The 10,251-nt window shown below is 38.9% G+C and overlaps 1 protein-coding gene across 1 annotated transcript in view; it reads right to left on the reverse strand.

Annotated features, from left to right (window-relative positions):
* The window catches only part of CCNB3 (cyclin B3), an 82,761-nt gene that overhangs the window by 14,588 nt on the left and 57,922 nt on the right, over nucleotides 1-10,251 (reverse strand). The window contains exon 11 of the mRNA XM_037733372.1: nucleotides 632-769. Within this exon, the coding sequence (XP_037589300.1) occupies nucleotides 632-769 (138 nt within the window). The remainder of the gene's footprint in view (nucleotides 1-631; nucleotides 770-10,251) is intronic.

The following is a 10,251-nucleotide window of genomic DNA, read 5'->3' on the forward strand; positions in this document are numbered from 1 at the left end:
CTCACACTCGTAATCCCAGTGATTTGGGAGGCCAAGGCAGGAGGATGGCTTGAGGCCAGGAGTTTGAGACCAGCCTGGACAACATAATGAGAACCCTATCCCTACAAAAAATTTTTTGGAAATTAGTGAGGCACTGTGGTGCATGCCTATAGTCCTAGCTACTTGAGAGGCTATGGTGGGAAGATTGCTTGAGCCCAGGAGTTTGTGGTTACAGTGAGCTATGATCACGTCATTGCACTCCAGCCTGGGCAAGAGAGCAAGACCTTGTCTCTAATTAAAAAATAATAACAAAAGTATAGTGAACACATAAACTAGTAACAGTTTATATCATTATCAAGCATTATGTACTATACATAAATGTATGTGCTATTCTTTATATGACTTGCAGTGCAGTACGTTTGTTTACACCAGCATCACCATTAGGAGTAATGCATTACATTACAATGCTACAAAAGCTAAGAAGTCCCTATACTTTTTCAGCTCCATTATACTCTTATGGGACCGCCATAGTATAAGCAGTCCATCGTTGACCAAAGCATTGTTATGCAGTACATAACAATGAATATATATTCATTCACTGGGTTAGACAGAAACCTGATTAGTTCTCCAGGCCATAGGGACTCAGGCTCACCTCAAATTTTGCTGCAATCATAAAGGCAGTAGCACCAAGGAGTTGTAACTTATCCTTCCTGCATACTGCCTTCATTAGATAGAGATCCACCAGTTTCACTGCCAAGTACAGGGTCTCATGGGTCATCTCAAAGGACACCTGGAGGAATACAAACATGACACAGATTTGCATATTATCCAGCTCCAAAGTCACCTCCAGATAGATCTAGCTACCTGGACTGTGTGTAACATCAAGAACAATCCTGGCTTGCTGGGACTCTGCTATGAATGCAGAAACTGCTTTAGCTAGGTTCCTGTGTGTATCTCCTGTGCCTCTGAGGACACTGGCATTATCTATCCTTACAAATTTGGGTAGTTGACCAGCTTTACAAATCAGAGAGAAATGCTCTGCCTTCTCTATAAAAGCCTTGAGTGGAAATATCCTCTCCCCTTGATCTCTAATACTTTCCTTCTTTCCCCATTTGCTGCCATCTTGTATGGGGATCTCCCAAAAGAGATGTTTATTTAGCTCTGAAATATGGAAACTCACTTATTAGTTTATTCATATACTACTTTCTCTTCCCAACTAGATATGCTATTAAAATATATCAATTGAGAGCAGACACCAATAGCACAATTTGGAAGTGAGCTCAAAGGCTGGAGAAGCCAAACTGGAATCAAAGTATTAATAATATAACCCCCTTCCCTTCTTTTTCTTTTCTGATTTTATTTGAGTTCTCTCTCATTTTTTTCTTAGTCTAGCTAATCGTTTGTCTATTTTACTTACCGTTTCAAAAAACTAACTTTTTGTTTTGTTGATCTTTTGTATTTTTTTAGTCTCTATTTCATTTGGTCTTTATTATTTCTTTCCTTCTACTAATTTTGGGTTAAAGCAGTTCTTGCTTTTCCAGTTCCTTAAGGTACCTTGTTAAATTGTTTGATATTTGTTGAATTTTAAAATAAAAATTTGCTATAAAATTTCCTCTTAGTACCACTTCTGTTTTATCCTGCAGGTTTTGGTATGTTGTATTTCTATTTACATTTGTTTCAATAATTTGATTTCCTTCTTAATTTCATTGACCCATTTGTCATTCAGGGGCATGTTTTTTAATGCCCATGTATTTGTACAGTTTCCCAACTTCCTCCTGCTATTGATTTCTAGTTTCTGTTTCCTATTTATTCTTCACCAACTCCACAAAACCATCTCCTATAGCCCTAGTCCCATGGTTTGTGCTGGCCCATGCAGTATCTTTCTGCAAATTAGAAAAAAAGTACCTTCTTTGGGTAAATGAAGCCCTTCAAGCATATATCTTATCAAGTAGATAATACATTTATATGAATTAGCCAAAGGTTACTCCTGCCTCAGGGCACAGCAGTCCCACAGCCAGGGTGTACAGTTTAGCAAACAAAGTGTGAGCTAGATTCTACTGGCGGCTTCAGCCTTGGCTAGAGACCTTGTGTAGGCATAATTTGCACAAGAGTCTCACCCAATTTTCAGTGCCGCTGCTTCCTCACAACACCTTGGGTTCTTAGGATTCAAGAATAAAATCTGTCCTCATCCAACAACTCAACCAATGCATGAATATTCTCTTTAACATCTCCACCAAGTAGTTGTTTAGGTCCTGCCATACAAACCTCCAAATATAGCCCAATCTCTTTTTGAATGGCTTTAATAGAAAATTATTCCTTATATTGAGTGACATTACCCTCCCTGTAAGTTTCACTTAATTGGACCTCCTCTTGTATAGGTTACTCTTAATGACTGGTACCTAGATGATCAAAAAGTAGGTCAATGAGAAGCACTGGAGAAACTGAGGTATATTTTCATCGATGAATAATTATCAGAAGATGGTCCAATATAATGGTTCAGCAATATATTATATTTACATATATATATTAAATTTTTGAATAACAGAAATACCAAGAAACAGTTCCTACTGTTTCTGGAATATGGCCATGGATCTACTGAGAAATCTGTTCTGTGTTAGTTTCCTATTGGTGCCTGATATAGTTTGGCTGTTGTCCCCTCTAGATCTCATGTTGAATTGTAATCCCCAATGTGGGAAGTGGAGCCTGGTGGGATAGTGTTTGGGTCATGGGGATAGAGCCTGCATGACCTGGTGCTGTTCTGGCAACAGTGAGTTCTTGTGAGATCTGCTTGTCTAAAAGTATGTGGCACTTTACCCCACCCCTTTGCTCCTGCTTTTGCCACAGCCTGCTCCTGCTTCGCCTTCTACCACAAGTACAGGCTCCCTGAAGAGAAGTCAAGCAGATATCAATACCATGTTTATATAGCCTACAGATCTGTGAACCAATTAAACATCTACTTTTTTTTCCTTTTTAATTTTTGTAGAGACAGAGTCTTGATATGTTGCCCAGGTTGATCTCAAACTCCTGGCTTCAAGCAATTCTTCCAAAGTGCTGGGATTACAGGCATGAGCCACCATGCCCAGTCAAGCCTCTGCAAAAGAAAAATAAATATTGGGACCCCAAAATCACTAAGCTAAAGAGAAAAGTCAAGCTGGGAACTGCTTAAGACAAATCTGTCTTCCATTCTATTCAGTCATCCCTCTGCTCAGTGAGATAAATGCATACCTGATTGGTTCCTTTGGTAAAGCTAATCAGAAACACAAAACAATGCAACCATTTGTCTCTTACCTACCTATGACCTGGAAGCCCCCTCCCCACTTCCAGTTGTCCCACCTTTCCAGAGTGAACCAGTGTACACCTTACAAATGTTGACTGAAATCTCATTTCTCCCTAAAATGTATAAAATCAAGCTGTGCCCTGACCACCTTGGGTACATGTCATCACGACCTCCTGAGGCTGTGTCATGCAAGCAAAATAAACTCTCTAAATTGACTGACAACTGTCTCAAATATTTTGAATTAACACCTCTTTTTAAAATAAATTACCCAGTCTCCGGTATTTCTTTGCAGCAATGCAAGAATTGCCTAACACAGAAAATTGGTATCAAAGAATGGGGCATTGCTATAAAGATACCTGAAGATATGGAAGCAACTTTAGAACTGGGAAGCAGGCAGAGGATGGAAGCATTTGGAGGGCTCAGAAGAAGAGAGGAAGAGGAGGGAGTCTGAAACTAAAGGAATGTCAGGAGAAACGGATGGGAAGAGCCCATGCATAAGAAAAGGAATGACTACCACGTTAAGTATCAAGAAATTACATTCAGGTGATTATGAAAAATAAAAAGAGGCTAGGAATGGAAAGCAGCAGTTCTCTAAGGATAATGCCTCTGTTAGCAAATTCACAGCCAGTGCTTGAATAGCCTCCTTCTAGTACCTCACCATAGGCACTTGGCCACTTATGCATGCATGCATGCATGTTGGTATTAAGTGGTAACATCAAAGTGTGTGCATTATATCTGAATTAATGGTTAAAATCTAGAGTCAATAAATATTTAAAACAGCAGCTGTGTCACTTATAGCAATTTTCCTTCCTTGAATGTAAGGCGAAACCCTTCTAACATAATTCTACCACTTGGAACCACATAGAACAAGTCTAATCCTTCTTGTGGCAGGCCTTTAACTACTGAGGATAGTTATTATGTCTCCTATAAATCTTTCCCACTCTAGACCAAATAACTGTACCTCCTCTAACTGTTCTTCACATGATATGTTTTTCAGCCCCCTCAGCATCAGGCTCCAAATGAAAGTATTTGTGCTGGTCAGAGTACAGTGGCAGTGCTCTGGGTAATTTCAAGCAGCTACAACAAATGTGGACAAGAAGCCTTTCAACACATTAGCAAGATTCTCTCTTTTCTTCACAAGTGCCTCTAGTTAGAACACTCTTTCAATTCCTCAGAAACAACTGCTCTCCCTATCTAGAAGTAGGTAAGAGGAAACAATAGGGAAGTGACAAATCAAAACTATAGAACATATAAAGAATACTCTTATTCTTGCACTAGGAGACAAGTCTGATAAAATACACCTCAAATTCCAAAACTCAAAGATCACCTACAAATACAAACAAAGAAAATCAACCATATATATATATATATATATATATATATATATATATACACATACATATATAGTAATTTTTAAAGGAGAAAAGTCCTGAAGAATCAGAGCAAGTGTCTATCTATGACACTTGATCTGAGTTCTAGTACTCTAAAGAACTGGAATATGCTTTTAAAGAGCAGACCCTCAACAAGGTCTGAGAGGACACTGAATCTATGAAAAGAGAACATTCTGGGACCCAGAAAGACTGATTTCTGATGAAAAAAGGGACTAATTTAAACAATGTAATGGAGGCAATGAACAGCATATTACATACTGCCAAAACCAAATTGATTATTCCAAAGGCTACCTTAACATATTTTCCCAGAATTAAGAGATAAAAGAAAGTTGAAGATATTGAATAATAACTTGAGGGAATAAATTCTGGACACACGCACACACACACACACACACACACATACACGGAGAGAAAAGGCAGAAGAGTAATAATGTCAAAAAATAAAAGATAAAAATTTATCTGAGTTAAAGAAAGAATGAACTTTTAGATTGAAAGGACTCACAATATATCAGACAAAGTTAAGGAAAACAGGTTTACATCTAGAAATGTTAAAAATAATTATCCATAGGGAAGATAATGTATTAAATAATAATAATCTGGATCTAAAAGCCTAGACTATTTTAACTAAAACCAGAAGAAGATAAAATATGCAAATTATCCCATCTTACTTGAGGGGAAATTAACAGACCAGGTCTATCAAGAGTTGGTTAACCAAAGACTATATTCCCATAAAAGGATATCATGCAGCCGTTCAAAAGAATACGGTAGATCTATACTTATATGGAAAGATGACCAAGGCTTATTCCTTAAAAAAGCAAAGTCCAGAGCAATGTGTACAGCATAACCTATTCATATTATTCATACAACCAAATAGCATATAACCCACACCCATTAAAAGCTATATTTCATGTATTGCTCATATAACAGGATGTTAAAAAAAAAAAAAACTTTAAAAAAAGTGATAAAACACACAATAAAGGATCTGTAAGGATATACCCTAAACAATTTATAGTTGCTAACCCAGAGTTAGGAGAAAAGAATTATTAAAAACACACACACACACACATATGAACACTTACACATATACACTGTGAACAACTGTAAACCTGAAACAGCCAATCCTTCTGGATGGATCCTCAGTGGCTAACTGGGCCTAAATCTAAAATATAGCCAAGTGACCATTTGCTGACTAGAGGTCATATAAGTGCTCAGAGGTCTACAGAAAACTCACACCTTTTTAACTTTGAGACTTTTGGAATTCATCTGCATTGGCCAATCAGGGCTCAGCTGTATCAACCAATCAGAACCCAGCTGTGTATACCATATACCAAACAGAACTAAGTAAGTTTGAATATTTCATTTGGATGAATAGACCTAATTGGTAACCTGGGTGGGAACTTGGAAAACCTAAACGCTTAATTTTTTCTCAGGAGCACATCTTTGTTTTACACTAAAGGTTGTATCTCCTGGTTTGCAAACTGTTCACTGGAATAAAGTCTCTTTCCTCAAAATTCCTTTTCAGAGAATTTTTGTTAACAATCCATATTATAAGCACATATGAATTTTTCAGTTAAAATATTGTATAGGTCAGGGAGGTAAAGGTAGGATAGCAGAGGTAAAGAAATGCCAGGAGAAATTAACTAAACAATAGTATTTGTGAGTAGTTACCATACTGCTCTTAGGCTTGGATAAATTAGAAAAACTAAATTAGCATATAAATTATATAATTATTAAGCCAAAATTAATATAATGATCATTGTACCCTATACAGAATACAGTACTTCAGTGAATCATTTATAAAAACTTATTATATCTAAAACCATGAAGAAAACCTTATTAACTTTAAGAAAGAAATTATCATTCAGGTCACATGTTCAATACACAATGAAATAAATCTAGAAATTGATAATAAAAGGATAAATCAAAGAAAAGGAACATATTTTTTAAATGTTTTGTTTTTAAATAAGGAACATATTTTATCATATTTATACTTAAAAAGGAACATATTTTAAGCACTAAAAAAAACAAAAAACAGGGTCAAAGAGGAAATAAAAATTGCGACTCCAGATTACTGAGAAAAATCAAGAGAGCTACAACACTATTTTTCAAAACTAATGGGATATACTCAGAATTATATTTAGAAGAAAATGTATAGCTTTGGATCTTTTGTTATTAAGAATAAAACAGACTAAGTATTCAATTCAAGAAGTAGGGAAAACAACAAAACAAACCTTAGTAAAACAAGAATAAAATAAAAATAAAAGCAGATGTTAAATGAATTTTTAAAACAGAAAATATATACATTTACCCATGAGCTGGTTCTTTGAAAAAACCAGAGGATTTTTTTTAAAAAAACTGTTTGTGAGGAAAATTGAGAAAAAGAACATGTATATATGAACGCAACACATGTGAGGCAGATAACACATCACATACACTATGAATGAGAAAGTAAGTCATTACAAAGGGTTATAAAATGATACGATGATAACAATACATCCAAGAAATGGATATGTTTTTAGGAAAATATAAACTACTAAGCCCAGTGTGGTAGCTCATGCCTGTAATCCCAACACTTTGGGAGGCTGAGGTGGGTGTATCATTTGAGGTCTGGAGTTCAAGATAAGCCTGGCCAACATGGTAAAACCCCGTCTCTACAAAAAGTACAAACATTAGTCAGGCAGTAGTGGTACCCACCTGTAATCCTAGCTACCCCAGAGACTGAGACAGGAGAATCACTTGAGCCTGGGACGCGAAGATTGCGGTGAGCTGAGATTGCACCACTGAACTCCAGTCTGGGCAACAGAGTGAGACCCTGTCTCAAAAAAAAAAAAAAAAAAAAAAAAAAAAAGACTTCCACCAAGATGGCTGAATACAAACAAACAGCTCCGGAGAGCAGTTCCCAGCAAGAACGGTGCAGAAGGTGAGTGATCTCTGCATTTCCAACTGAGGTACCAGGTTCATCTCAATGGGACTAGTTGGACAGTGGGTGTAGCCCAGGGAGGGCAAACTGAGGCAGGGTGGGGCGCTGCCTCACCCGGGAAGTGCAACAGGCTGGAGGACTGCTCTCCTACCCAATGGAGGCCATCGGGGACTTTTCCAGCCACTCCAGCTCTCTGGTTCAGATACTACACTTCTCCCACGGTCTTTTCAGCCCACAGATCAGGAGACTCCTGCCTGGCCGACAAGTGCTATGGGTTTCCAGCACAGAACTGGGCAGCCATTTCAGCTGGCACTGTGGATTTCCAGCACAAATCTCAGCAGCATTTTAGCTGGCACCTAGAATGCCTGCAAGGCAGAGCCACCCATTCCCCTGGAAAAAAAAAAGGGGGCTGAAGGCAGGGAGTCAAGTGATCTGGCTCGGCAGGTCCCACCCCCACAAAGACCAGCAAATTGAAACCCACTGGCTGGAGATATTTGCAGCTAGCACAGAAGTTTGAGCTGGACCCAGGTTGGTCGGGCTCTGTGGGGGGAAGGGCATTCGCCATTACCAAGGCACTCTGCCATTACTGTGGCAGTCCGCCATTACCAAGGCAGTTCTAACCTTACCTGTGTAAACAAAATAGCAAAGAAGTTTACACAGCAGCTGGGCAGAATCTGTTGCAGGTCAGCAATGCCTCTATAGGCAGATTGTGACTAGACTCCCTCCTTGCTGGGCAGGGTATCTCTAAAAAATGGCAGCAGCCCATCAAGGACTTATAAAGCCCCACCTTCCTGGGACAGAGCACCTGGGAAAAGGGGTGGTTGTGATTTCCACCACAGCAGACTTAAATGTCCCTGCCCAGCAGCTCTGAAGGGAGCAACGGAGCTCCCAGCACAGCACTTGAGCTCTGATAAGGGACAGACTGCCTCCTCAAGTGGCTCCCTGACTCCCATATATCCAAAGAGACACCTCATACAGGACAGCTCTCGCTGACAGGTGGTGGGTACTCTTCAGGAACAAAGATACCAGAGGAAGGAACAGGCAGCAATCCTTGTTATTCTACAGCCCCTGGGGGTGATTCCCAGGCAAGCAGGGTCTGGAGTGGACCTCCAGCAGACCTGCAGCAGAGGGGCCTGACTGTTAGAAGGAAAACTAAATAACAGAAAGAAATAACTTCAACATCAACAGAAGGGATGTCCACTCAGAGACCCCAACTGAAAGTCATCAACTTCAAAGACCAAAGGTAGATAAACATACAAAGATGGGAAGAAACCACTATAAAAAGGATGAAATCACCAAAAACCAGAATGCCTCTCCTCCTCCAAGGGATCACAACTCCTCACCAGTAAGGGAAAAAAACTGGATGGAAAATGAGTTTGATGAATTGGCAAAAGAAGGCCTCAGAAGGTGGCTAATAACAAACTTCTCTGAGCTAAAGAAACATGTTCTATCCCAATGCAAAGAAACCAAGAACCTTGAAAAAAGTTGGACAAAATGCTAACTAGAATAACCAGCTTAGAGAAGAACATAAATGTCTTGATGGAGCAGAAAAGCACAGCATGAGAACTTCGTGAAGCATACACAAGTTTCAATAGCTGAATTGATCAAGCAAAAGAAAGGATATCAGACATCAAAGATCAACTCAATGAAATAAAATGAGAAGGCAACATTAGAGAAAAAAGAGTGAAAAGAAGTGAACAAAGCCTCCAAGAAATATGCCATTATGTGATAAGACCTAATCTATGATCGGTGTACCTGAATGTGATGGGGAGAATGAATCCAAGCTGGAAAACACTCTTCAGGATATTATCCAGGAGAACTTCCCTAACCTAGCAAGACAGGCCAATATTCAAATCCAGAAAATAACAGAGAACACCACAAAGATATTCCTCAAGAAGAGCAACTCCAAGGCACATAATAGTCAGACTCACCAGGGTTGAAATAAAGGAGGAAATGCTAAGGGCAGCCAGAGAGAAAGATAGGGTTACCCACAAAGGGAAGCCCATCAGTCTCACAGCGGATCTCTTGGCAGAAATCCTGCAAGCCAGAAGAGTGTGGGGGTCAATATTCAACATCCTTAAAGAAAAGAACTTTCAACCCAGAATTTCATATCCAGCCAAACTAAGCTTCATAAGTGAAGGATAAATAAAATCCTTTACAGACAAGCAATTGCTGAGAGATTTCATCACTATCAGGCCTGCCTTATAACAGTTCCTGAAGGAAGCACTAAACATGGAAAGGAACAACCAGTACCAGCCACTGTAAAAATGTACCAGTGGTAAAGACACAATGAAGAAACTGTCAACTGTGATGTGGTGCTGAGAAGAATGTATATTCTGTGGATTTGGGGTGGAGAGTTCTGTAGATGGCTATTAGGTTTGCTTGGTCGAGATCTGAGTTCAAGTCCTGGATATCCTTGTTATTTTTCTGTCTCGTTGATCTGTCTAATATTGACAGTGGAGTGTTAAAGTCTTCCACTATTATTGTGTGGAAGTCTAAGTCTCTTTGTAGGTCATTAAGAACTTGCTTTATGTATCTGGGTGCTCCTGTGTTGGGTGTGTATATATTTAGGATTGTTAGCTATTCTTGTTGCATTGATCCCTTTACCATTATGTAATGCCCTTCTTTGTCTCTTTTGATCTTTGTTGGTTTAAAGTCTATTCTATCAGAGACTAGGATTGCAA

Source organism: Cebus imitator, unplaced genomic scaffold (genome assembly GCF_001604975.1).
Source record: "Cebus imitator isolate Cc_AM_T3 unplaced genomic scaffold, Cebus_imitator-1.0 Scaffold520, whole genome shotgun sequence".
NCBI lineage: Eukaryota > Metazoa > Chordata > Mammalia > Primates > Cebidae > Cebus > Cebus imitator.